The sequence below is a fragment of the Lepidochelys olivacea genome (genome assembly GCF_965140295.1).
Source record: "Lepidochelys olivacea isolate rLepOli2 genome assembly, chromosome: 14".
Lineage (NCBI taxonomy): Eukaryota > Metazoa > Chordata > Testudines > Cheloniidae > Lepidochelys > Lepidochelys olivacea.
Window position 1 is genome coordinate 15,765,571 of NC_140424.1, and position 27,610 is coordinate 15,793,180.

At 53.4% G+C, this 27,610-nt stretch overlaps 1 protein-coding gene across 4 annotated transcripts in view; it reads right to left on the bottom strand.

Moving 5' to 3' along the window:
• Positions 1-356: 356 nt before the first annotated feature.
• UNC13D (unc-13 homolog D) overlaps positions 357-27,610 on the bottom strand; it is a 54,171-nt gene continuing 26,917 nt past the window's right edge. For all 4 annotated transcript variants that reach the window (XM_084646580.1, XM_084646577.1, XM_084646578.1 and 1 more), the window contains 24 exons: positions 25,050-25,119; positions 24,370-24,474; positions 23,780-23,872; positions 23,047-23,150; positions 22,118-22,235; positions 20,535-20,659; positions 19,486-19,576; positions 18,774-18,830; positions 18,041-18,138; positions 17,560-17,611; positions 16,809-16,939; positions 16,141-16,261; positions 15,091-15,234; positions 14,656-14,754; positions 13,149-13,355; positions 12,616-12,684; positions 11,305-11,384; positions 9,598-9,703; positions 9,427-9,498; positions 7,037-7,120; positions 5,975-6,095; positions 4,928-5,051; positions 3,677-3,882; positions 357-3,100 (listed from right to left, as the gene is read on the bottom strand). In XM_084646580.1, the coding sequence (XP_084502706.1) occupies positions 2,994-3,100; positions 3,677-3,882; positions 4,928-5,051; positions 5,975-6,095; positions 7,037-7,120; positions 9,427-9,498; positions 9,598-9,703; positions 11,305-11,384; positions 12,616-12,684; positions 13,149-13,355; positions 14,656-14,754; positions 15,091-15,234; positions 16,141-16,261; positions 16,809-16,939; positions 17,560-17,611; positions 18,041-18,138; positions 18,774-18,830; positions 19,486-19,576; positions 20,535-20,659; positions 22,118-22,235; positions 23,047-23,150; positions 23,780-23,872; positions 24,370-24,474; positions 25,050-25,119 (2,584 nt within the window). In that variant the 3' untranslated portion in view covers positions 357-2,993. The remainder of the gene's footprint in view (positions 3,101-3,676; positions 3,883-4,927; positions 5,052-5,974; positions 6,096-7,036; positions 7,121-9,426; positions 9,499-9,597; positions 9,704-11,304; positions 11,385-12,615; positions 12,685-13,148; positions 13,356-14,655; positions 14,755-15,090; positions 15,235-16,140; positions 16,262-16,808; positions 16,940-17,559; positions 17,612-18,040; positions 18,139-18,773; positions 18,831-19,485; positions 19,577-20,534; positions 20,660-22,117; positions 22,236-23,046; positions 23,151-23,779; positions 23,873-24,369; positions 24,475-25,049; positions 25,120-27,610) is intronic.

Consider the following 27,610-nt stretch of genomic DNA (forward strand, 5'->3'; position numbering starts at 1 on the left):
AAGTCAAAATACCACCCCCACAATGAAGTGCTTGGAGCCTATAGAAACAGAATGGGGCCATGGGGTGGGGTGCTGAAGTAGGGTTGATAGTGCCCAGAATTTCACAGAACTGTTGTGGGGACTTTGTTGGGGCTGAGTCGGGACAAAAGAAAACCTCAAAATGTCACCCTAGCCCCCCTGGAATGGCAATTCCTCTTGTCTCCCACCTGTAGCAATCACCGTTGACCCTGGCTTGTGAGACTCAAAAGCCCTAGTCATTTTAGCACGCATCACGGCTCTGCTCTGCTTACGCATCACATACTTATGCATATAATTTTTGTCGTTCCCCCCACTGGCAGAGAGTTCCACAGGTTAACTGGAGGCTGTTTCCTCTTTATTGCTTTTACTTTTTTTGAGCCATTGACCTGCAATCACAAACTTATTCCCTCACAGTACTTGCATCCGTTACTGTACAGCAGAGGGTTAGCTTTTAAAGGGCTGTAACTTTGTTTTAAATAAGAATAGCTTATTTGTGAGAACCTTAAAGTTGGCTTAGTTGGAGCTCCCCACATCCCTAGCGAGTACAGAATGGAGCTGCCCAAAGCCACGTTGCTGCAGGGACTTACGCCTGGGCCATGGCTGGAGTGACAACACTGAGCACGGGGTGCACCACACCCTGCCAGGTAGTGCTAGCCTCACGGTACAAAATGGAAGCAGAAGCACAGTGAATCTGGGGCATTACGACTCCTCAGTCCACCCCTCGGGCCCTCTGGCGTTGACCCAACCACGTGCTATCACGGGGTGAAAGTGGGCCGGTACAGGCCAGTACGGTGCACTGGTAAAAACTGGCCACAGGTTCTGGCCTGGAGGCAGTCGATGTTAAAGCACAGCCACGGCAAAGGATCCTGTGTTAACATCGTTGCCCGTTCCCCCCCACCACCCCACCCCGCTCCCAGGCCACCGATAAGGGGGGGCTCAAAAGCAGCAGCTGCCCTGGGGGCTGGCGATTTAAAAGGGCAGCAGCGGCCGGAGCCACAGGCCCTTTAGATTGCCGCCGGAGCCCTGGGCAGCATGGGCCCGACAGCGTGGATGGGCTGGCTGGGGGATGCTGACCCCCCCAGCTCCGCCCCCTTCTGCCTGAGGCCCCACCCCCTTCAGCTGGGCCCAGAGCCGGCCGCCGATACCGATAAGGGTGGAATGTTACTTTCGCCTCTGGGTGAAGGCTCAGGGAGTCGCATCGTCTCTGGTGGGTGCTGTCACCGCCCTACCCAGCCTCTTGCTGTAGAGACTCAGGGCAAGTCAGCACCGCAATCTCTGTCATGGGGCAAATACCAGGAAAGTCAATTGTGAGCTGAGACCCTGAGACAGTGGACCAGGATCAGAGCCACAATGGAAGGCCTTAGTGGGAAGTCAGCTAGCTGGGGCTCGGGTGGGAGGGGTTTCCCTTGTGGCTACAGACCAGCTGCCATTGCTCAGCAGTAGAATCAGAAGAGCAGCCGCTCCCAGCAAGGTGTGGGTGGGTGGCCCTGGCCCTCTTTACTCTAACATGTGCCCAAGCCTCCCCAGACACCAGAGCACGCTCCCCCAGCCCCTCAGCCATACTGGCCAGTGCTGCTGTGGTGTTCCAGGCGGACAGGTCAAACAGCCCTCGCATGCACTAGCGTGCTGGCGGCGTCCCTGCTGATTACTGAGAGGGAGGAAGGCACCAAAAATCGTGCAGCAGCCCTAGGCGGACCGGGATGCTGTTGTATTTATCTGTGTGCCTGGACTCCACTGGTCCCTGCCGAGCTGTAGCTATGGCCTTGGGGGCTAGGAGCTGAGTTCAGAAGAGCCGAGCGGCAGGGTGGAACTGGAAACGCTGCGGATAAGGGTAAGTAAGCGCCTCTGCTCTACACATATAATCTGCTCTTCTGACCCCATTCTAATCATGGGTCTCTGGCCCTATTCCAACCTGCTCCCTTCCTGCTGCAGAGTAGGCTGGCCCCACCCGGTGTTCTTGGACAGGCGTTTTACACACACACTAAGTCCCAGCTACGCTACAGCAAGGAACCAGGACACTGACTGGCGGGAGGACGTGGGGATGGGGGTTTGGCATATAGCTCAGTGTGGTACCTACTTTTCCTTGTAGCAGAGAGGGGAAGCTATTTAACGAGAGCAACACTCCCCCCGGCCCCCCTCCCCAAGTATTTCCACTCTGAGAAGTTTAGTTATTTGTAACAGTAACTAAAACGTTGGAGAGAAGGCGGCGTGGGTCCAGTCCCTTTAAGGCAAAGGGCACCCGCTGCAGCAGCTGAGCATACCACAGACCGCCCTGGCCCCAAGCCAAGGGCCCAGCCCTTGCCCAGAGCCGCACTCACGGGTCCTGCGTTTGATGAATTCTCTGGCATAGCACCCTCTGTGCCTGCTGCACGGGGACAGAGTCCTGCGCTTACCCTTGACAGCAGCTCCCCCTTCCCACCCTTTCAGCTCTGCTCCCTCCAGCGCTCGTGAAGTCTCGCACGCTCTGTTCTGCTTTGACAGCAACTCCTGGAGCAGGAGGGAACAGCTGCTGCTGCTCCAGCAGGGCCAGCTGGATAGATTTCAACCCCCCCCCCCCATCCCCAGTGGCTTTGGTTGCAGCTTTTTTTGGCCTCCCCCCATTTTCTGCTCCTGCACCATCTGGAGAGCGGCGTACAGCAGGGCCCGCGGGGATCGCAGCCGGGGCACGTCGCACACCCTGCTGGCACCTGACAGGCTGCCGCCGACTAGCCAAGGCTGCTGATGCTGGGTTGGGATGGGAAGCAGCACAGGGCTCCCCCTGTCCTCAGCCTGAAGCCGGGTCAATTCCACACACAGCTGGGACCGGAGACTGCCACAGCCTAGCTTCACCCCCTGGGGGCCTCCTCTGCGGGCGCCCCGTCGCTGCCAAGGGGGCTGGGATTGGATGGAGTTCTTTGTAACTGGTGGTGGTTTGGGCCCTGCTACCTCGGGGCTGAGGCCTGCTCCCCTCTCGCCCGGTTCCTGCCTGGTTGCTGTCACACACTCTCCTTGGACTGCTTCGCCCGCTGCTTGCGCAGCTTCACAAAGGCCTGTGCCTCCTTGTCCCCTTTCCGGGACTCCAGCAGCTTCAGGAGTGGGTCCCCTGGGGTGAGGCGAGAGAGGTAGGGGTTAGAAAAAAGGGGAGCAGAGACTGGTGCCTTCAAGCCCCTTTTCTTCCCCATTCCAGGGGAGCGTCCTTCCTAGGAAACCCACATTCAGCCCCCACAGCTGATGCCAAGCGACAGCAAAGCACGTGGCTGAGGGGGCCACACCTTCAGCCACAGCAGAGTTTGGGGCCGGGCCGAGAGCTACAGCTGCCCCAAAGTGACACTCTCTGTGCTGTGCTCAGGGGCTGGACCCCTGCACATGCCCCATCTGCAATGGGCCCCCACTAGCAGAAAGCAGAGACACGTCTAAGTCCCAGCACCGATCTGGGTCCATTCCCCAAGGCTCAGTATAATGGCACTGGCATAGATCCGAGGCGAGCACTCAGAGAGCGCTGCACACCCCTGAGCACCCTGCCGCAGGAGAAGGGCTCACCACTGGGTTGTCTGATGGCACAGCCGCCAGACGCAGAGAGGTTAAGTCCCTGGCCCAAAGCGGCCCAGCGAGGGAAGCAGCTCCAGGGAGGGGAGAAAGGTGGGGGCAGGGGAGCAGCTGGAAACAAAACCAAGGCTACCAGTGGGTTTGGGGTGCATCAGCGGTAATCGGGTCTGGGACACCTGGGCTGGGTCAGCTGCATCCTCGTCTCCGGTCAGCCCCGGCACGTCGCAGAGGGGGAAAAAGGCTTCTCCTTCCAGCTCATTGGCTCCCACCGTGTCGTGGTCTAACACTGTGAGCAGCAGGCAGGCGCCATGCTGCCGGCATTTCTCGGGAGGGACCAGACTGCAGAGAAGAGAGACAGGCACAGGCCTTCGCAGACACGCCATGGCACAGGCGCAGCCCACCCGCCAGGAGCAACAGGCGGAGACTCAGCCGGGTCCAAGCAAGGAGCTCAGACCCTGTGGTGCCCAGATACTGTGGTGATGGGCACCCTGTGACTACTGAAGCAAAATCCAGCTGGCAGTGAAGGGGCCAAACTTTATTGCCCTTCGCATCAGGGCAAAGGAAGCCAAACAGGAGTTATTTATAGCGCCGGCACCCCAGTGTGCTAGGTGCTGTACAAACCCAGAGACATCCCTGCCCCCAAGGGCTTCCAATTGGAGTAGTTATAGCAAGCAGGTAGGGCCTTGCTGCCCAGTCATAGCATGAGTGACTTGCCTCTGGCTGTAAAACCCGGGGTCCTGTGCTTTACCGGCCAGCCCCTGCTTCTCCACAGGTAGGTTTATAATCAGGAGAGAACAAATGAACCCCATGCTCAGTATCAGCTCTGCTCCAATACTCACAGCACTGGGTATTTCCTATTTGGTTCAGTGCGCCCACCCATCCTCACTTCTCTAATTTTCTTGCTGCTTTGGTGCCCCCGGCCATCCCCCTCTAAGCAGGCAGCCAAGGGCGTGGAGCCGCTCAGGCAGGCAGCCCCAGCATTTCACACTAGCAGATGTTGGCCTGGCCCCACCAAGAGACAGAAAAGCACTGTGTGTACGTTTCATTTCAGCAGCCAGGGAAGGCCCAGCACTTTGCTCCAGGCCGGGCTCACCCTACCCAGTAGGGCTTTGCACACAGAAGCCTGAGTTTTAGCCCTCCTGAATCGTGACTGCACTAATCACGTCTGGAACGCATGCAGCTCTCTCTTCCCAGATGGCCCAGTGCAGGATCTGCCCCCCCGCGAGCAGAGGAGCAAGCAGATCCCATTGGGAAGGGATGGTCCAGCCACTGGGTGGAGACAGCGTATCTGTGGGGGCTCTGTGCTGGGCTGGTGCTCTCTGCCGCCCACCATCATGTAGGGGGCAGGCGATGGGAAGCAGCCAGGGTCGCTGCTCATACATACAATTCAAAGGCCTCGTCAAACAGTGGGTGAAGCTCGTTCTTCCAGCACTGGGTCGTGCGCGCCACCACCTCGGGGAACTCGTGTCGCGGCTCCAGGGTCAGCTGGACAAAGGGGTCGCTGGAGCCTAGGGGGGCGGCGTTGAGACTGAGAGAGAGCACAAGGCTGCTGCGGGGATCCCCTCGTTCCCAGGGATCAGTGCTGTGTGCGATGCTGGGATTGTTTATTCAGCACTGGCGTGGCAAAGCTATGCAATAGCAGCATTCTGCCCTCCCTCCCCCCCACACAATGGATCTAACCTCCAAGGGCGCTTGGGGGCCACAACAAGGGGGCAGAGTGGGGGATTGGCTCTCTGGGGCTTCTGCAGCACAAGAGTTTCTGGTTTGCAGGTCAGTTTCTCCTCCACGAACCCCGCTGGGGACACATGTCCCCTTGGCGTCTGGACTCTTCCAATCAATGGGCTAAAGCCGGGCTGGCGCTGGCTGTGGGGGATTATCCGCTAATGGGGTTGCCACTGTGTTCAGGTGAAGCAGCAGTGACCTCTCCTGGACGGCTGCATGAATTACAGTCTGTTCCCTAGAGATCACCCCAGATGATCCAGTCCAGGTTAGAGGGGACATGTCCCTGTGGCTCTGAAGGATGACACAGGTTGATGCCACCCCCTTGCTGTGTGCGCACCCCACACATTACCTGGAGTGGAGACAAATCGGGATCGGTTCTATGAAGCGAGCAGACACCCTGCTTAATCCGCCAGGCTCTGGGTTAGGCTCATCTCATGGCAGCCACTCTGGGCATGTGTTGCAGATAACAGGGGATTTCACAGGTCATGACCAAACTAACTTCCCTAGGATATCGGGCTCACAACTCAGCGCTGTGCACAACTGACCGCAAAGGGGCCCCTCTAGGCCATGTGCCAATGGTGTCGTCATTGCGCAGACTCAGCGCTCTCCCATACCCTGGAGCCACTGGCTGCATGCGCCAGCTCTGATGCTGCACAGGACCCAAGTGGCATCTTGGTGCCGACTGTTTCCATGGCCCATGGGCTCTCACCGTTTGAGTCCAGCGGGATGAGGTTGACAGCGTTGAGCACTTCAACACGGAGCTTGTGTTCCGAGGAGCGGTAAAGTGCTTTAATGGTCACTGCACCGTACTTCTCAGAGCTGGTCTCCAGCTAGGACGCGAGGAGCAGAACAGAAACAAGAGTTCGCCCGTTACATGAATCACTGGTTCTGCCAAAGGGTGAGCACAGGGGTACAGCACCCAGAGCAGGCATCACTGCAAGAAAGAGATCCTGACACATCTGCACTGGGGTTAGGTATGTGAAAGGTGGACAGGGGAACGACTCTCCCCTCACATCTCATCTGCTAAACTCCCAATCACCTGTCCTTCCCCCGCACTCTGCCCCCTCCCCCAGGATAGCTAAGTAGTGCTTTCTCCATCCCCAGTGCATCCTGCCATCCTGCACTGTGGGAGCAGAGGACAGGAAGCGGAGGATGGGAAGATCTTGTGATTTGATTAGGAAGGGCTATAGTTGGGTCCTGGATTGTCGACTGTTAACGTATGTCTACATTGCAATAAAACACCCATGCTGGCCCAAAAAGGAGGAGGGTCCCAGAGCCCGGGCTCCAGCCCAAGCCTGCTGGTCTATGCTGCAGTTTTATAGCCCCACAGCCTGGGCCCCATGAGCCCGAGTCAGCTGACAAGGGCCAGCCACAGGTGTTTTATTGGAGTGTAACAGTAGAACAACACGTAAGTGTCAGGCCCAGTTTATACAAGGAAATACAAACAGAAGGGTCATGTTTTGTAAAGGGACTGTTCAATGCAACAAAATAAGTTTACTCACAGTCACAGGACTGAAGGCTGGTAACTTGCTGCTTTATTTAACTGGATTACAACTGGGGATGGGAGGAGGATTCCCACTGACTAAAAAGGAAGTGGGTGGGTGGGTGTGATGTGTGGCTCCATCCCATAATAACCCTATAATGACCAGTTTCCTACATGTGATTATGGAAAGTGAGGAGGAGGAGTGAAGTGAGGGAACAACCCAATGGGGGTGGGCAGGGTAACAGGGCTTTATTGGGAAGGGCCAGGCCCGGCTCAGCACACTCTCACCTGCTCTTGGATTCTCCCGCTGAAGTAGCTCTGGATGAGTTTTCTGCTCGTGGCGGAGCGGAGCTTCAGCCCTTCCTCCAAATCCTGAGAGAATGGGGGGGGTGGGGGTGAGTGGAGAAACACACCCAGTTAGGCACTCAGGCCAGCAGATACACTCATGCCAGCAGAGATCAGCACTCACATCCGCGCTCTCAGACCTGAACTCGAACCCAGAAGTCCCCGAGAGGGAGAGCAGCAGCAGCGAGAAGCCACCAGGAGGTTTAGGGTGGGAGGGGATAGAGGGGCATTCTCTTCCCATGACTGTGCCAACATCTGCAGGAGCAGATAGCCCCTGGGAGCCTTAGCAGGCTCATCAGCTCCTGCCCCACCACTGCCACCTTGGGAACATTTCAGTGGAAACATTTTAACATGAGAATGGCCATACTGGGTCAGACCAAAGGTCCATCTAGCCCAGTATCCTGTCTTCCAACAGTGGCCTGTGCCAGGCGCTTCGAAGGGAATGAACAGAACAGACAGTCGAGTGACGCATCTGCGGTCATCCAACCCCACTTCTGGCAGTTGGAGCTTTAGGGACACCCAGAGTGTGGGGTTGCATCCCTGACCATCTTGGCTAATAGCCATCGATGGACTTGCCCTCCATGAACTTATCTAATTCTTTTTTGAACCCCACCACAGCCTTCCTGGCAAGATCCACAGGGTGACTGTGCGTTGTGTGAAGAAGTACTTCCTTTTGTTCGTTTTAAACCTGCTGCCTACTGATATCATAAGGGGACCCCTGGTTCTTGTGTTATGTGAAGGGGTAAATAATACTTCCCTGTTGACTTTCTCCCCACCAGTCCTGATGGTATAGACCTCTGTCATATCCCCCCTTAGTCGTCTCTTTTCCAAGCTGAAAAGTCCCAGTCTTATTAATCTCTCCTCATGCGGAAGTTGTTCCATCCCCCTCGTCATTTTTGTTGCTCTTCTCTATACTGTTTCCGATTCTAATGCATCTTTTTGCGATGGGGAGACCAGAACTGCACGCAGTATTCAAGGTGTGGGCGGACCATGCATTTATATTGGCATTATGATATTTTCTGTCTTATTATCTCTCTCTTTCCTAATGGTTCCTAACATTTTGTTAGCTTTTTTGACTGCCACTGCACACTGAGATGTTTTTAAGACAACTATCCAAGATGGACTCCAAGACCTTTCTTGAGTGGTAACAGCTAATTTAGACCCCCAACTTTTTGTATGTACAGTTGGGATTAAGGTGTTTTCCAATGTGCATTACATTGCATTTATCAACATTGAATTTCATCCACCATTTTTTTGCCCAGTGACCCAGATTTGTGAGGTCCCTTTTTAGCTCTTCACTGTCAGCTTTGGACTTAACTAGCTTGAGTAATTTTGTATCATCTACAAACTTTGCCATCTCACTGGTTATCCCCTTTTCCAGATCATTTATGAACATATTGAAAAGCAGTGGTCCCAGGACAGATCCTTGGGGGACTGTGCTATTTACCTCTCTCCACAGTGAAAACTGACCTTTTATTCCTACCTTTTATCAAGTTACTGATCCAGGAGAGGACCTTCCCTCTTATCCCATGACTCCCTACTTCACTTAAGAGCCTTTGGTGAGGGACCTTGTCAAAAGCTTTCTGAAAGTCCAAGTACACTATACCCACTGGATCACCTTGTCCACATGTTCGTTGACCCCCTCAAAGAATTCTAATAGATTGGTGAGGCATGATTTCCCTTTACAAAAGCCGTGTTGATTCTTCCACAATGTATTGCATTTATCTATGCGTGTCTGACAGTTCTGTTCTTTACTGTAGTTTCAACCAATTTGCCTGCTACTGAAGTTTGGCTTACCGGGCTGTAACTGCCATGATCACCTCTGGAGTCTTTTTAAAAAAAACGGCATTACATTAGCTACCCTCCAGTCATCTGGTACAGAGGCTGATTTAAGCGATAGGTTACACACCCCAGATAGTAGTTCTACAATTTCTCATTTGCGTTCCTTCAGAACTCTTAGGATAACACCATCCTGCCCTGGTGACTTATTACTGTATAACTGATCAATTTGTTCTTCTATTGACACCTCAGTCTGGGACAGTTCCTCACATGTGTGACCTAAACGGAATGGCTCAGGTGTGGGGATCTCCCTCACATCCTCTGCAACAATGGTCTTCAGTCCTCCCCACTCCTTTAAAACGTCTCCCTGATGAAGGGGGCGTATTCTGAGCTCTGTCCCTGCAAGGGAAAGGGCTAGCGATTTACTAGGGTGTGCAATGAAAGCTTGGGGCTCCAGCAACTTTGTGCGCATGCAGCTCCCCCTCTTGTCGGGACCCCTTGGCTGGGCGATCACTCTGCTAGAGCCAGCTGTGACAGGTGCAACAGCTTCTTACCATGAATGCTGGCGTGTGCAGGGCATCCGTTGGCAGCCCGCAGCCCTCAGCGTGAAAGCAGAGCTCCAAGTTCTGTGGGAACCAGAGAGGAGTGAACAGTTATTTGCTGTATGGAGACCCCCGAAGCCAGGCCTCTCTCTGCCCCATGCTCTGCTGCCAGGTGCTGCCTACCTGCAAGGCGAACTGCAGCTTCCTGTAGTACCTGGAGGAGTTTTGCAGCTGGTTAGCTGCAGCTGTCAGTTCATTCAGGGTGTGGTTCCAGAGCAGCTCCAGGAGGCTGTAGTGAGTGGGGAAAAGGCAGAGAAAGGATTGCAGCACACAGCGAGTTCTAACAAGGCCAGTGCAGCACAGCGGATACTGTCAGTCCTTGGGCTGGAAAACCTAGGGCCCTAGTGCCTCAGTGGAGACATGAAGCTGCTGGTCTTAGCTATGATATAAGTGAAGAGAAGCCCGGGCCATGAAAGGAGGAGGGGAAGTGAAATGTGTCAGAGTGCGTATTGGGACATACTTCTATTGCAAGAGGAGCACCGGCTTGTTCCGTAATAGCCCATACACTGCAAACTGGGGTGATGGCCTCAGCTCATAGACTTTCAGGTCAGAAGGGACCATCATGATCATCTAGTCTGACCTCCTGCGCATTGCAGGCCACAGAACCTCACTCACCCACTCCTGTGGTAGACCCCTAATCTCTGGCTGAGTTACTGAGTCCTCAGATCATGGTTTAAAGACGTCAAGTTGCAGAGAATCTACCATTTACACTAGGTTAAACCTACAAGTGACCCATGCCCCACGCCGCAGAGGAAGGTGAAAAAACCCCCAGGGTCTCTGCCAATCTGACCCGGGTGGAAATTCTTTCCCAACCCCAAATATGCTGATCAGTCAGACCCTGAGCATGTGGGCAAGACCCATCAGCCAGACACCTGAGACAGAATCCACTGTAGTAACTCAGAGCCCTCCCCATCTAGGGTCCCATCACCATCCATTAGGGATGTTTGCTACTAGCAGTCGCAGATCAGCTACATGCCATTGTAGGCAGTCTCATCATACCATCCCCACCATAAACTTCTCAAGCTCTGTCTTGAAACCAGTTCGGTTTTTGCCCCCACTGCTTCCCGTGGAAGGCTGTTCCTGAATTTCACTCCTCTGATGGTTAGAAACCTTCATCTAATTTTGTGGCTAAACTTGTTGATGGCCAGTTTATATCCAATGCTAGCCACGAAGTTATGATGGCTCCCCATAAACGTCACTGAGGTTAGTATGGCAGGTGGGAAGTGAGAGTAAGTGGGCAGGTAGCAGTCTATCCCTCAGCTCAGTGCTGAGCTGATGGCCCAGTACAGTGGTGGAAAGCACGATGGTGCTGGGGATGGCGTCCTGGGAGTATAGACTTAAAATGAAGGCCCTGAGCACTGTGGTGATCAAAGATCCCATCGTATTCTTCACAAGTGCCGGGATGTTTCCTGTGTGGTAAGCTGGCTGGGACATTGTAGTTAGTATGTTCTCTTTGCCTGAAATCCCCCTGAAAAAGCCTGTTGTGTGTAGTGATTCTGGGCTAGAAAGGCTGCCGCATTCCACCCCAGATGTGGTTGCATTTCGGCAGTGGGTGAAGGATCTCCATATATGTGGTCTGCAGAGTGCTTTGGGATCTTTAGGGATAGAAGGTTCTATATAAGGTAGCACAGTTCCTGGAGGAGAGAGAAATGATAGTAGCGGAGAAAGCATCCTACAGGGGGCTGCTGTGTGCAATTTGTCACAACCGCAGTGAACCCATTGGTCTGGTCCATAGCAATAGACTCTAGGCTAATGGTGCGGATCGAACACTCCCTACTTGCCCTCATCCAGCCCACGGCTGACACTTGTGGTCCCAACACCGTAGCTCACCATTTAAAGTTCTCCTGGACCAGATGTTGGTTCATGTACTGCAGCTCCGACTCCAGGAACTTCATTAGGGGAATGATGGACTGTGGAGAGGAGAATCAGAAAACTCAATGGGAAAGGGGTTTCTCAGGCCCTGCCTCCATCTGAAACTTCTCTGCCAAGCAGCTCCCAAGCACGTTGGGCCCCTCTGCCATTTCCCAGCCTGAGAGCTCAGCTGTGCCAGCCAGCACCTGCCTCCTACTCTGTTGTGCCCACCTGACCCTGCAGTGGAGCTGGGGCTGCTCCAGGGAGGCTTGGCGTTGCATGTGTGGCTCCTTGATTTAGAGAGAGCTTGTGCGCCTTTGGGCTGGGTCTGCCAGGAAGCAGCAGACATTGACAGGGTGTGGTACCACCCCCAGCCCCGTGCCTGGATTCTCTCTGTGCATATAGCTGGATCGGTGACAGCCAGAGACCCACCTGGCTTCCCCACACACACACACGCACCTAACCCATCAGTCACAGCACCAACCCCCACGATCCCATCCCATTGAACTCCTGGCCTGCCCAGCTTGGCTCCCAAAGCTGCATTTTGACTGCTCCATCTGGCTTCCCAGTCAATGCAGGGGGTGTGTGTGCACACGTGTGTGTTTATGTGTGCACGCACCCCTATGATCTCTCAAAGACATGGGGCGGGTAACATGGCTGGCACAGCCTGAGTGGGGAGGAGATGGAGAGTTACAGCCAGGAACCAGCAGGGGGTGCTGTGAGTACAGCAGAGAAGGGCCCTGATGAGCCTTTTGCACTTGGTATGTGATGAAAGGCCCGGACAGACCCTAGACCTACAGACAGGCCAGTTCCTGGTACTGCCTGTGCCAGGGAGTCTGGCAAGGAGCCTACCAAATTGCCGGTATGGTTCGGGGCCATGCAGCAAGCAGCGTGTGCCTCTCCCTTCCTGCAGGAGCCAGGCTGGCCCAGAGCAGGAAGGGGTGAGGCACCGTAGGGCATTCAAACCACTAGCAGCAGTTCCCAACTAGGGTGCAGCTTTGCCGGGGTGGCAGGGAGGGGGACTCCTCCCTGTAAACCGCCCAGGACAATTATTATTGCAGGTTTTTATGGCGCCCCTCGGCGTAGCAGCTGGTCACCGATGTGGACACGTAAGCAGAGAGTCAACCCACCCACCCCCGCACTGAGGCAGGACTGAGTATTCCTAGGCCATCCCTGATGGCGCATGGCACACCGCTGGGCCTCAGGGACATGCAGGGCACTGGTCAGAGCCATGCTGACCCCGGGCTGATCGTCTCCCACAGGCAGCACATATCAGGGGTTGGCACCTACATCTTCTGGATCCTGAGAGTCACTGCAGGCTGCCAGATTCTGGATGTGCCTGGAGATCCCGGCATCCAGCTGCCAAAGAAACACACACTTAGAACTCTGGGTTTGCCCCCCACCACCATGCCCGAGGTTTCTGATGGAGAACCTGCCATGCCAGCTCCTTAGAGCTCAACCCCTTTGTCACACAGCCCCATCTGCCTCTGGCACCGGAGTCCCTGATCTCCCTCCCGAACGAGGCAGCCCACCCAGCTGTGCCCTGCTGCCTCCAACATGTCACTGGGTTGGGTCTGGCAGGGCCCGATCCCAAGGATCTTGTCTTCATCCAGCCCTGGCTCCCTCTGACTCACGCAGTCCCAGGGAGAGAGCTGGCGGGACTTAGCTCCATACTATTGGCATCTCTATCCACCAGATCCAACGGCCAATGGAGCCCATGGGTATCTTTCCATTGGCTTCAATAGGCTTTGGATCGGACCCTATTTGACTGAGTCTTCACCCTTAGCCCGGGCTGGGGAAGAAAGGCAAGGCTGGGGGATTACTTTTTTTGCCAGGTTCTGCACCACATCTCTGATCTCGTGGTCGAGGCAGGTGATGGTGCCCTGCAGTTGGTCGTGGAGGGTGTGCTGGAACTGCTCTGGCTCAATGATGTCCTTCATTCGCTGCTCCAGGTGCCCCCACTCCAGCTGCTTCGGTAGCTTCAAGATCAGCAGCCGCAGCTGCTTCACGTTGTTCACCACGATGCAGAGCTGGGGCGGGAGGGAAGAGAAAAAGACCCACTTCGGTGGACACGCACTACTCTCGCTGCTCGCGGCCCGCTCCCCCTGTTCCATTCCCATCCTCACCCCCACACCAGGCCTGGCCCCCTCATTCGCACAGCCACATCAGATCCACAGGGCAGCAGCACCCATAGGCCCATTGAGAAAGGCACCCTGCACCCAGTGGCTGTATCTATGCACTCAGCGGGACATCAATGAACAGCCTGGTACAAACAGCTGCGGAGACACAAGCCGTGTCCAGCAGCACAGACAACTGGGGAAAGTGAGGCAGAGAACGATTAGGCTCCTGCCCAAGCCAATGGCAGATCCAGACCCCAGATATCTGACTTCCAGACTTGTACTTTAAGAACACACTATGATGAATTGTCTGAGCTAATCAGAGGGAAAGGATGGAACCCAGTTCCCATACACGACCATAGCTGGGCATTTATTTCCTTGCATTCTGATTGGACAAGGCTGTAACTAAATGTGCTGCAGGCAAGCTCTGTTCCATCCCCTCCTCTGGAGAGGTAACAATGGTCTGATCCCAGCCATGACCTCACAAATTGGCCCCAGCTGGCAGTGGCTATGAGACACCGAGTGCAATCATAGACATGCTGGGAAAATGCATGCTGAAGGTTGGGCCAGCGTAGGAGACACTGTAGGTAGGTGAAAGCTGGTGTGTGGGATTATGTTCCCCATGGATCCTGGGAGCAGGGCAGCGAACGCAGGAGCCATCCAGCTCTCTCAGGTACTTATCTGACCCCTGTTACTGTGGTATCTGAGCCCCTCACAATCTTTAATGTATGTATCCTCATAGCACCTCTGTGAGGCAGAGCAGTGCTTTATCCCATGGTACAGATGGGGAACTGAGGCACAGAAAGGCTAAGTGACTTGCCCAAGGTCACCAAGTAAATCCATGGTAGAGCAGGGGATTGAAGCCAGGTCTCCTGAGTCCCAGGCTAGCACTAACCACTGAGCAATCCTTCTTCCCTGGCTTCCCCACCAAGAGATCAATGAGAGTTTCCATCCGAAAACGTCCCAGGACTTGCACAGAATCCCCCAGTTCAAATTCACTCCCTTCAGAGTGCACCCCACAACAGGACTCTAGGGAACAAAGGCTGGGATGTTATTACCCCTACAACCCTATTGAATCACCGCGCTCTGGTCACAGGCCACACCCCCGCCCCACACCACATGCTCTCTCTAGAGGCTGCCCTGGCTCCCTCGGCAGCCTCCCAATCCCTCCCCTCTCCCTGAATTTCCAGCGGAGGCGGGCACTGACACTCACCCTGTTGGCTGCATCCCCCTCGTCCTGCTGCTTCGACGACAGCTCATCCGCCCGGCTCTTGATCAGCTTGCAGTATGCCAGAGCGATCTTACACATGTCCTAGGGGATAGGGCAAGAGGCAGTGAGCATGGGTAACGCACAGTGGACAGAACACTGCACAGGTTTGCGCTGGGGGCAGATGTTGGCTTTATCACCCCAGATCGTGCCAATGGGCCATTCTCTCTGGCGCCCTGTCTCTGAGACTGACCTACGTCTGATGCTTCAGAGAAAGGGATTAAAAAACCCAAAGCACTTGGCCAACATGTATAGGGGTAGGAGAGGAATTCCTTCCTGACCCTCTGCCGCTGATGCTCTGAAACATGACATTTGATGACCCCTTCTTAGCGTAGTTACAACTTGCTATTACTGATCCAGCTAGACTGTCCAACTACGCACCTCAACAAACTTCACCATGATCATGAAGGCTTCCTCTGGGTCCGGCCAGTCCAGCTGCTGCCAGGTTTTAACAATCTGAGCATAGCACGTGGACAGGTCAACAGTGGACGTGCTGTGTTTATTCAGCTCCCCCAGGGGCATCAGCTGGGTGGGTGGCGACAGAAAAAACATTTTACGGAGAAACTTGCAAGTAAACCAACAAACCGGTTCCAAAGCCAGCTCTTATTGCAAAGTGGCCCCTTATTCACCTTCCCCTGCTCTGCTCCCCCAGATCGTTGGTCTGAGACCAGGCAGTTTGCTCTTGGCCACAGCATCGGCATGTCATGGTAGAGGAGGAGTTAATGGGCATCTATCCAGTCGGGGTCACTTTGATTTTAGTGAGGGAAGGCAGCACTGGGGAGACACCTGGACTGTGAAGTTCTTTGCCCATAAGGTAGGTGCAGAACAGGAAGAGGTGGCGCTGCCTGCCCATCAGGTCTCACCCGCCCTGGCAGGACCAGACTAAAGGAGAGTGGGTCTCTCCCCTCCAAGGCCCATTCCATCCTTGGCCTCTCTGCTGAGACTGCCAACAAAGGGAGCCAATTGTGGCTTGTGACAAGGAACGAAGCAGAGGCTCATCAACTCGCTTCACACAGGCTGCCATGGAGCCATGGTCTTTAACCCATGAGAATACAACAGGGTCAGCAATGACGTGATGCTGTGAGGGGACAGGGCTACGGAGAGCATAGAGAGCAAGGGCCCTGGGGTACGAAGAATCAGCTGTTAGAGGAAAGGCAGGTTCCATCTGTCACCCCTGTGCCCCTCACGAGGGCTTGCCTGCCACAGTGGCTCTCAGCAGGGATAGGGGACACTTGATTGTCGGGGTGCAGGAGACTGCTATTGTAGGGGTCCCAAAGCCTGCCGATCCTTAGGATTTCACATAGCAGAAAGGGGGGAGTCCTGGGGGAAAAGAATGGGCTGGAAGTGAAAGATGGGTCAGACAATGTCAAAAGATGGACAGCCTCAGGAAGGCTGGGGGGAGTTTTTCCCTCTGTGCAATCTCAGTGTTACCTGGTCCACCTGGATCGCTCTCTGGGTCCTCTCCAGTGCTATCATGTAGGTCTTCTGGAGCCACTTGGGGATGGCTTCCTTAAACCACTGGTGGAAGTCAGTCAGAGCAAGGATGCCATCCCTGGGAATACAGACAAAAGATGGGTTTCTGTGCTGCAGCAGAACCAAGACACGAGCCTACACATTCCACTGTCACTAAGACCTGAAAAATACCTGGCTCACAGAGAAGGCAGTGTTCACAGCACATACCGCACAGCTGCCCACCTGGCAACACAGGACAGAGATCCATAGGCTGGCAGAAGAGCAGCCTAAAGTATTATCTGAGCCAGGTTTGTAGCTACCTCTGCCTCCCAGAACCCCACTTGTCTATATCCAGAGCTCTAGCTCTCTGAAGACCCGTTCAGCGTCATGCCTGAAGCGTGGCAGGTCCAGGTTACATTAAACCCCCCCACATGGTTTGGTGTTTATGATGTCACTGCACTAATCTAAAGCGACAGGTGGCTGGGCCAGTGAACCTTCTGATTCCACTCAAATCTACTCCAATTGGCCCAGCAGAAAGTCAGCCACTGATGTGGTCCCAACCCCTTCAATTTCCCTGGTGCTGCTAATGTTGATCTCGCTCTATGTAACTGGACTATGAGCTGAGCCTGGCTCAGGTGGGTCAGTACCTCTTGAACAGGAAGCTCTTCATCCGATAAAGCTCCTGCAGGCTTATGTAGAGCTGGAAAAGGCTCTCTGCTGTGAGTTGGGACATGCTGCTGTCAATCTCACTCAGCTCTTCCTTGACATGACATGACACCTGCAGGGAATGGGAACCGCAGGGAAGGAGGGTTAATAAGAACACATCTATGAATGCTTGTCCTGCAATGGGATCAGGGAAAGGAAATGTGCCATCCCAATTAGCTGATACAACACACTTTCCTCTTGTCTGATGTATAAGTTGGGGACACCAGCTGTTTGAGGGCTTGGGGGGTTCAGATAATACAGCCAAAACCTGTTTAGCCCCATTTTATGGGCCCAGAGAATTTCAGCGACTCGGTTAATTTACAGACTTGCAACTGACTCAGTTGCAAAGCCAGGAATCAAAACCAGGAATCGCTACTCCTTTGCTTTAGCCATTAGGCTGCACTGCCTAAATGTGCCTTTCTTAAACTCCTGGCTAGTCCCAGTGTCCAGGCCTCTGGGGCTGGGGACAGGATTAGTCCCTCCCTCACAACCCAAGGATGCCCACAGTCCCATATCCAGGGTTTGGAATACAAAGGATTCTCCACCACTAGTGAGCTCTTCCCATGAGCCCTTGAGGAGCACATGGAGTGCGGGGGGCACCTCAGATTATTCCCTTCCTCTGACAGCTGGCTAAGTGCCTCGGCATTGCTTTATTCTCTGCTGCTCTGACTGGAGAGCCTGGAACATGCTCACCAGCTCCTGCAGCTCCAGGTAGGTAATGAAGAAGAGATCCACATTCACAGTGCTGCAGGGGAGAAACAGGAGGTCAGGAATCTGCCGGATACAACTCACTGACCAACCTGTCAAAGCCAGTGCAATTAACCCGCTCCCACCCGAGCCCTTTGACGTGAACTAGAGTGACAAGAAGCTACAAAACTAAAACAATCTGAAAGACTCCAGCCGGCAGAGCCAATAATGCTGGAAAGCTAGAATATCTGTAGTTAACCTCTGCTCCCTAAACAACAGGCAACTGTAGTACATAACGAACCATGAGGGAATGTTTCCCGGGGCTTTCCAATCTCATACTTGGTGTCATAATCTGTTTATATTTACAGATGTTCTTTTGCAGCTGGGAAATGTGCTTTGGAGCTGTCGCCTTCAGTACCCTAAGCAAAGCCGCTGACAGAGCATGGGGTAGATGCTGGGGAGGGGAATGGGGGAACCATCTACCTACTTGGTGAAAAATTTGTTCCAGGTTTTGTGGCATTGTTTGAGATCCCCGTTCACCTCCACGAGAAGCTTGACCAGTGCTTTCCCATTCTCCTCCATGGTCTACAAAGGGAAGGACGGAAAGTTACGCCTGGGTTTTGGTGCCAAGTGATCTATCAACATATCTAGCGACAGCCCGCACCACTGTGGTATCTGAGCAGCTCACAGATTTACCTTCCCCATGCCCCTTCAAAGGTAGGGATATATCATTACCCCATTGGGGATCTAATGCACAGAAAGCGGTGAAGTAACTTCCCCCAGATCACACAGGAAATACGTTAGCAGGGCTGGGCATTGAACCCAGATCTCCACCATGCTAGTACAGTGCCTTAACCACAGGCCATGCTGCCAAGTGAAGGTGGGACATTCTTTGGGTGGCTGCTTCATTCCGGGTTATAATGGGAGATGTGCCAAGCTAGCAGGAGTGACCTGCTCAGACTGACACACAGGAAGGGAGGGGACCAGAGGTGAATGGCAACTGTTCATTTCTTCTTATGGGGACAGTTGGTTGCCTTCTACCCCAGCTGCAGGTGCTCAGCACCTCTGAAAATTGGGCTCAAGGTGTCTTTTGGGCATCCAAAAATCACTGCCCCCTTCTGAAAATTGTGGCCTGAGAAAGCGTCACCTCCCTCTTCCTACCCAAACAGCCCCTCAGCCTGGCCCAGCAAACTGGTGTATGAATGAAAGGGGGATCTGACCTTTACCATTGGCTTCAGGTGCTGCTTCTGCATACAAAACCATTCAGTGGTTCCTGACTGGAAGAGAGCGGGACACAGAATGAAGGGAGAGAAGCAGGAGCTGCAGAGACAACCCAGCCACCCCATTCATCCAGGCACAACAGACACAACAGCACAACGCCTTCATTGTGACTCAGGGTTGAACGCAGGTCAGGCTAGCAGCCCAGAGACACACAGCATGGCGGGGAGCGGGACTCAGCTCACCATCCAGGCTCCATCTCTCACCCTGAGCAGGCAGCATGCTCAGTCCTGGAGGGAAAGGAGCGCCTTGCACTTCTCTAGAGGGGACCCACTAGGCAGTCAAAGGCACAGCGCAGAAAAGCTTTGGAAACGCTACCTCTGCCCCCTCTGCTGGAATCAGGGTCAGGACTCAAGGCCTTTGCACGTTGGCATAAGGGAAGGGACAATGCTCGCGGCTCCAGGAGGAAGTCAGAGGAACCCCTATGGCAGCGGTTCTCAACCTGTTTACCAGTGTGGACCACATATGCAGCTCTCTATGTATTATGTGGGCTGCATCCACACAAAATACATATATACTACCTGTATGTTCCTGAGGATGGTCACATAGGCCATACCTGTGTACTGATTGGGCCGCAAGCAGCCTGTGGGCTGCGAGTTGAGAACCACTGCCCTGTGGGTTGGGGGAGGAGAGAGCACAGAGGTTGTACTGTACCTTGAGAGCCTCCATCACCATCTGCTGAAGGTTAGGGGTCAGAGTACAAAGTTCTTGGAAGGCTTTCATTTTACACATCTGGACCAGGACCCTGTGAAATGAGAATCATTGCTAAGCCACAGCACAACCCAAAGAGCTTCAGAAATGAGAGCCTTGCCACCAGCAACATCTCCCCATGCACACTTTCCTCTATAGAGCTTCCTTCAATGAGAGGCTCCCTATAAGTTATGGCCTAGCTGCCAGGTCACAGACAGAGGGGCAGACATATTCCTATGCTGGCAGCTTGGGAGAGAACCGAATGCTAAGACTTCTTCAGGGCTCTGAACTTGGCAGGACTTATAGTCCAGAGCCCAAATTCACCTCCCACGAAGTGAGAAATAGCTTGGGGCAGGAGAGGTTACAGGGGACGGTTTGGAGTTAAAACAACAAACAAAAGCCATCACAGTGTGACAGCTGCCCTCATGGCCAACATACCAGGGGATGAACTGCTGACCTACAGAACTAAAAGCATGAGCTGCTACAGGTTGTGCTAAAGAACCAAACCTCCCTAGGGGGTCTATAACAGACTCAGCTCTCCCCGCCAGAGGGACCTGTAACAGGAATTGACCAGCGGGGGTGGGGGTGGGGTGTTACATAAACTCCCAGAGAAAAGTGTTATCCCATAATATAAAGGCCTCTATTTAACCCAGTCAATGCACGCCCATAAGGGAATACTCCCTAGGCATCAGAAGAAAAAATGACAAGATGCCAGTTTAGAATGGGGGAGGTCCCTTGATGTCTGTCTACTTCCTTAGGGGACAGACCCACCAGGGAAAGGCAGAGGAGAGGAGACAATAAAGGGAGCTGGGAATGGAAGTGGGAGAGAGGTTTTCCTGTAGAACAGTCTCCTCGGGGGAAGTAATAGAAGCTCCAATACGCGGGGTGTCAAAAGGTAGACTGGATAATGTCGCATAGGGAACAATCCCACACTAGCCCCAGGAGGATGGGTGGGGCCCTGTTCCTTCTCCAATTGACATTATTCTGTTTATGAAGCATTGCAGCTGGCTGACCTGAGCAATAACTGTAGCCTGTTTGTGGACTCAGGGGCAGAGAGAGGGAAGACGATGCGGTACTTCCGGAGGAGAGAGATTCCATAGGCCAGCAAGGACTGGAAAGATTCGGCCAGCTCTGCTTTCTGGGAAGAAGAAACGGAAGATGCATCAGCAGCAACAGTGACTCTGTGATGGTCACAGCTCCTCAGGTGGACGACGCCTATCCCCAGCCAACATGGCCTCACTACTGAGGGGGGCTATTTCTGGATTTTGCAACATGCCTCTGCCTCCAAAACCATTTTAAGAATTATCTGCCCCACTGTAAAGGGAAGCACGAAGGAATGCCAGCCCTTCTAGGGAGACGCTGAAATTACTCCCAGCAGCCTCTGGGAAGTGAGAGGGAAAAGCAAAACTGAATCACCTCGAACTGATTTCTAGACTGCTTTAGGATCTTAAAAACCATCTAGATGCTTGAGGCATTGGTAGAGGCGCCCTAGTTAAGGCTGAGGTGAGTTTTGCATTTAAAGCAGGGATTTAACCCCACCATAACGAAAAATACAGCAACGGCGAGACGTTCCCAGGCAGGGAACACGGACACAATTTAAGACCCTGAGCGTGACCTGATAGCCAGAGGTCTGTCTCAATGGGGCCAGAACTGGGCGAGCAGACAGGCAAGCTGGACACACAGACAGTGTTATTTGTAGTTTTTGACTGGAATTGAACCACGGAATGGGTATAGAACAGTCAGCAGCAGTGCAAGCTTCCACTCCAATGGGCCTCAGCAAATCGCCCCCTTCGGGGAGAGGGCAGCACAATCTCCATGGCCCATTCCCGGGTCGGCCTGTAAAGAGGTGGCCAACAAGGGTGCCGGGTACCATGGTGGGGGCAGTTTCCGTGGGAACACCAGTCCTCTGTGGGCGGGACTGGGAGCCACCAATGAGGAGTTGCCAGATGGTAAAGATCTTCAGCCACTGCTGGGTTTGAACCAGTGACCTCGAGATGAAGGACTCTCAGCCCATTACCAGTCCCAGCTTCACCGAAGGTAGGGTAACAAAGTCTCTCACCCAGGGCAAGGGACTCCATTTGTAGAATGGCTCCCCAGCATGTCCGCCACTTAACAAGCCCAGCTGGTTGGGGTGAAATCCTACCCCAAAAGCTCAGACCCTACAGCTGGTTCGAGGAGAGCCTAGAGCCAGGTTTTTTAGCATGATCTGTTCCCTGCAAAGGAAACCGCTAAGGAACGCCATCCTTCTAGGAAGGTGCTGAAGCTACTCACAGAAGCCAAAGGGAAGAGCAACCCAGAACCACCTCAATCCGATTTCTAGATTACGACATGATCTTAAAGACGGTCTGTATTATGAGGCGTCAGCAGTGGCTCCTTAGCCCATCGTCAGGTTTTTCACCTAGCTGGCACAGGCCAGGAACTCCTTCTGCAGGGGGCTCCCACCCGAGCAGCACCAATTTGCGGCGCTTCTCAACCAGCCAACGAGGAGACGAGAGAGGTGACATGAAGAGGGTCCCTTGGCTGTCGTGGCTTATTGGCGGCTGTCCCCGGCTCCCCGGATCTCTGCCCCAAGATTGGCTGTGGTGTCTGCTCATACCTGCTCAGATCGCAGCCTTTCCTGGATCCACTGGTACTCGATGCTGGTGATCTGGTGGAGCAGGCAGGTGCAGTTAAACTCTAAGCTCTGGTAGAGTTTGCTGTAAGCCAGCCACTGGCTGCAGTGAAAGGGAAAGAGACACACTCTGAGATTGGGGGCGTGTAGGCCAGGCCCAGTACCCTGCTCAGGTAGGAACACGTTCTTATTACCCCAGGAGGTCAGAATCAGCCACTCCCCAAGACTCGCTCAGGCCCAGAGCTCCTGCCCTGCCTCATCCCATTCCAAAGCTCAGTGCTGCACCCACAGTGTTCACGTGGAGGGAAAGAGAGGGGCAGGGGAAGGGAAAACAGCTTGGGGTAGTGGTAGTGAGAGGTGAGTTCCCCCCCGCCAATCTTCACCTGCCCCAACCCGTAGCGATGTCCGTGTCTGCAGCGTTACAAGAATCAGGGGCTTCCTGGCGCATGCTCACAGGCAAGATGGTGATGGAGAGAATCCCAATAATTCTACTGCCATAAACATCCAGGGAGAGCATGTCCCGGGGTGCAGGCAGTGATGTATGTCTAGAGCGATGCACGAGGCAGAAGTGACCAAACTTATGGAGAAGAGCAAGGAAGTCAGACTACTGACCCTACCATAGGCAGCAGGTGTGGGCATCTGCAGTTCAACAATAATAATATTAATGCTATACTTTGTACTTCCATAGCGCTTGTTATCTGGGGATCTCAAAGCACATCACTAAGCATAGTCTGGCCTCACATGCCTGCAAAATAGGGCCATTTTTACAAACAAAAACACAGAGGGGTTAAAGGACTTGCCCAAGGTCCCCCAGAATCAGTGGCAGAGCTGGAAAGAGAACCCAGGTCTCTTAATTCCCAGACGCCGTTGCCATAATCATTACACAACACTGGCCGAGTGCATGTGGTACTTACGCCATGACCTGGTGAAAGTCAGACAGGTCTTTCTGAGCTGCGTGCAGGTACAGGATCGTTCTGGCATGTTTACTCAGCTCCCCATTCCAGGAAGTACTCCCAGCCTGTACAGGGAAGGAAAGAGCAAGAGAGTTAATCCTGCCTCGCAGAAGAGAAGAGAGAAGAGTCTCCTCGAGCCAGCCATAGAATTTGGATCCTCCTGTGATTTGTACTTGGTTTTCATTTGCCCCACCTCCTCTCTCAAGCTCTAGAATGGGCCCTTCACATGCCACATGGTCATTACACCAGCCCAGGCAAATACCCACATGGTTCAGACACAGGGATGAGCTTACTGGAAAGCTAATGGAAAGTGCTGGGTCAAGCAGTTGTTGCACGAGTGAGGAACAGGGCTGTAGATCTGCCGGCACTGGTCCAGGTTTCATGTCATCTCACACAATTGCCATAGAAACCAAGGTCTTTTAATGGAGACGTCAAAGGAAGGCGCCCTTCTGCCTGTCCCAGGTGGACGTTAAAGATCCCATTGTGCTACGCAGCATGTCCCTTCTCAGTAACACAGGCTGTTGTGTTGGATGCCTGCACCATTGGGGGTAACTCATTGCTTTGGAAAGTCTCTTGGGATACACCCAAAGGCTCTGAAGAGAGCCACAATCTGAGCCATCTGCACTGCAGCATGAAATTCAATCCTTACCCAGCTCCCACCAGCTTCCCTGACCCTTGCTGGCTTCACATGTACCTGGTGCTGCAGGATCTCATAGAGCACTATCTGCTGCAACAGGTGGCGATGGACGGTGTAACTCGGCTGGGTCTTGCTCAAAGAGGTGGCCCTCTGAAAAGAGAAACAAAAGCGGGGAGACGGCTCAGAGTGTGAGATGGAAGAGAGCACGTCTCCACAGGACACCCAACATCCAAGCCATCAGACAAACCTGGAGTCGGATTTAGAGGTCCCTTATTTAATGGCAGGACTTTGGGTTCATGTCCAAGCAACCACAACCTTTGTGAGAGGTTTGACACTGCCTCCTGGAAGAGTTAAACCAAGTGCCCTCGTTTTCAGGGTAATTAATCACCAGGCACCACTGATGCTGAGGCATAGACCTTTATCATGGGAGGACCCATCGAGATGCTAGAGAGTGCCCAAGAGAAAATGGAACAAATAGGATACAAGAGAATGAATTCCCCACTCCTCATCACTACAGCAGCCTGTGGGCCTTCTACACCTCTGAAACCTCCAGAGCAGCAACAGGATCGGACCCGCTGATATAGCCCTGGCAAGCAACCCACAAACCTAGCGTTTAACCTCCTCCCTTCACGAAAAGCTCCTCCTACCTTCTTGTGAGTCATCAGGAACTGCAAGTGGCACTGCCCTCGGTTGGGGTAGGTTTCTGTCCGGGGCTCCAGGTTGTACCATTCGTCAGTCCTGCAATGCAGGTCCTGTAGATAGACAGGCAGATGGATAGTTGTCAAACACTGAAGCGTCAGCGATAGGGGGATGCCCATTCAGAGAATAGGATCCATCATATTAATATGGCAGGAATTTGTAATATTAGACAATTAACCTGTATACTTAATTTAAAAAATAATCCATGGGCTGGAGGCACTTTTCCTTATTTCCTAATTTAGTCTCATTTTTCAATACAAAATCCACCAGCAGCAAAACTGTTGTACATCTCAGCACTGATCACGACCAATAAGTCTTTGCTTATTTACGATATAGCTGAGAATTACCTTGGCCTGAGGGATAGCTGACTATCTGTGGGGGGCTTGCAAAGGCCAGCAGCCCTGGTTAAGCATTAGTTCCTTAAGGAAGTATGGTCTATTGGTGAGAGCAATGGGCTCAGGAGACTGGCTCTGCAGTTGATTGGCTTTGCAGACCTCACTTTACCTTTCTGTCACATGCTGCCCAACCCCTGTGAGATTTAATTAATGCTTGTGACATGCTTTGAGATGCTCAGAGGAAAGATGCTATAGAACAACAGAGCATTATAAGCCTACATCTCCATGCTCACCTGCAAGCGAAGAACCAAGTTCCCAAGGAAGTCATCCTGCCCTTTGTCTTTCCGAGCATCCTTAAACATCCTGGAAAGGAAAATATAAATCAGCTGGGTGAAATGAGAAAATCTTTTCCCAGGAATGTAAAACACCTATAGGCTGTGCAAGGCACTGGAGGGGCCAATCCTGCACTGGGCCAGGAGATGGGTGTGACTGGAGAGAACATAAGAATGCACGGATGGTCTGACCCAGAATAGTCAATGGTCCATCTAGCCCAGTATCCTTTCTTCTCACAGTGGCCAATGCCAGGTGCTTCAGAGGGAATGAACAGAACAGGGAAGTTATCAAGTGATCCATCCCCTGTCGTGAAGTCCTAACTTCTGGTAGTCACTGGTTTACAGACACCCGGGACATGGGGTCGCGTCCCTGACCATGCTGGCTAATAGCCATTAATGGACCTATTTTCCATGAAGTTATTTAATTTTTTTTTAACCCAGTTATACTTTTGGCCTTCACAACATCCCCTGGCAAAGAGTTCCATTGATTGACTGTGTGTTGTGTGAAGAAATACTTCCTTATGTTTTTTAAACCTGCTATTAATTTAATTGGACGATCGCTGGTTCTTGAGTTATGTGAAAGGGTAAAGAATACTTCCCCCTATTCACTTTCTCTACCCCAGGCATGATTTTATAGACCTCTATCACATTCCCCCTTAGTCTTCTCTTTTCTAAGCTGAACAATCCCAGACTTTGTTAATCTCTCCTCATATGGAAGCTGTTCGTTTTTGTTGCCCGTCTCCCTCTTGCTTCTATGATTCTGCAAAACTCTCTCTCCTTCACCTGGGAGTCTCAGCACCAATAGTTAAGTGACCTGCTAAACTAGGGAAGCAAATGATAGGGCACTTTCTCAGCTTCTCCTTGTCAACCATGGTGGATGCAAAGTGCCTGCAGAGCCAGAAACAGCCTGGGTGTAGAGATCACAAACACTCAGTGGTGGTTGATACTCATTTTCCATTCCAATATTATACAAACTGAGCAATTTAATATGTAGATGAGCTGTGGCCCAAGACATGAGCCCCTGGTCCTCCAGGTGCCCCTGGAAGTCAGGAATTTGGAGCCACTGGCTCTATGTCACTACGGGCATGCCTACACCACACGCTGGCTGGCTACCTTTGCCCAACCCCCCCTATAATCCACAGTGAAAGCTCTCAAATGTGCATCTAGGGAGCACTGTACCCAAAGACGCCAACTCCTTGGGTACGCTGGGGCTGGAGCACCCGCAAGGAAAAAAGGTGGGTGCTGAACACCCAGTGGCAGCCCTCCCCCCCCCGCAGAGTCTCCCACTGGTGGGCCCTGCCGATCAGTGCCTCCCAACTCTTTATCTGTGCCTCCCGCCCACCACGATCAGCTGTTTTGCAGCATGCAGGAGGCTCTGAGGCGGGGTGGGGGAGGAGCCAGGAGCTCGGGGGGGAGGGGGCGGAACGAGGCAGGAAGAGGTGGGGTGGGGGTGGGAAGAGGTGGGGCAGGGCCTTGGGGGAAGGGGTGGATGGAGGCAGGGCCAGGGGCAGAGCTGGGGGTCGAGCACCCCTTAGCACATTGGAAAGTCGGTGCCTGTGATTGTAGGGAGCTTGAGTGCCCATCTTTGAGGTATGGAGCAGAGTGTGTGTTGAGCCCTGACCTGCCCCCTGACAGACCCATGGCTTGTCCTAGGGTTGGGAGGGGCAGAAGTGAGCAGCATGCAGAGCCAGAAGAGCCTCAGCTTAAGGTGTGGGAGGACTAAAGTCATTGCTACAAAGGGGTCCAGGGAAGACAGACAAGTTCTCCCACAACACACCACAAAACAATTCTTAGAGAGGCTCCAGTTGGTGAGGAGCCATGAACTCTGGGATACGCCCCCAGAAATCCTTGTTCCCTCCCAGCCACAGGTAGCTGCCGTGCCAATGTGGGCACAGCTAACCAGGCCTGGGTTCTGCGGCCGTGTGGACTCTCAGACAGGGCCGGCTCCAGGCACCAGCGTTCCAGGCAGGTGCTTGGGGCGGCAGTCAGAACGGGGCGGCAGTGTTTCCGCGGTGGCGGCCCCTCTGTCCCCCCGGCTGTGGCGGCAATTTGGCGACGGCTCCTCTGTTCCGCTGGCCATGGCGGCAATTCGGCGATAGCTTCTCCCTTTTGCCGTCCGCGGCAGAAGTTTTTTTCACTGCTTGGGCTGGCAAAACCTGTAGAGCCAGCCCTGCTCTCAGAGCAGGGTCGGCCAACCCGCACCCACATGAGCCAGGACACGTGGTACACCTGTCACAGAGACATGCCCTGCATGACAGCAGAACTGTGAGTGGGAAGAGGAGGCTGTGGCCCAGCCAGGAGGAGTTCATCACCGACCAGAGTCCTTGCCACATCCAAAATTCATCTCCCTGTGCCCTGGTCTCTTGCAGTCTGCACGCTGGGTCTCTTTAGTCCAGTACAGCAGACACGAGGATCCCAGGCTGGAGTACATCAGGCCCATCATTGAGGTGACCTATTTGGTGTTGGGCTGGGCAAGGGAAGTATCTGCATCTCTCTTTAAGGACATTCCTGGTACATCTCCA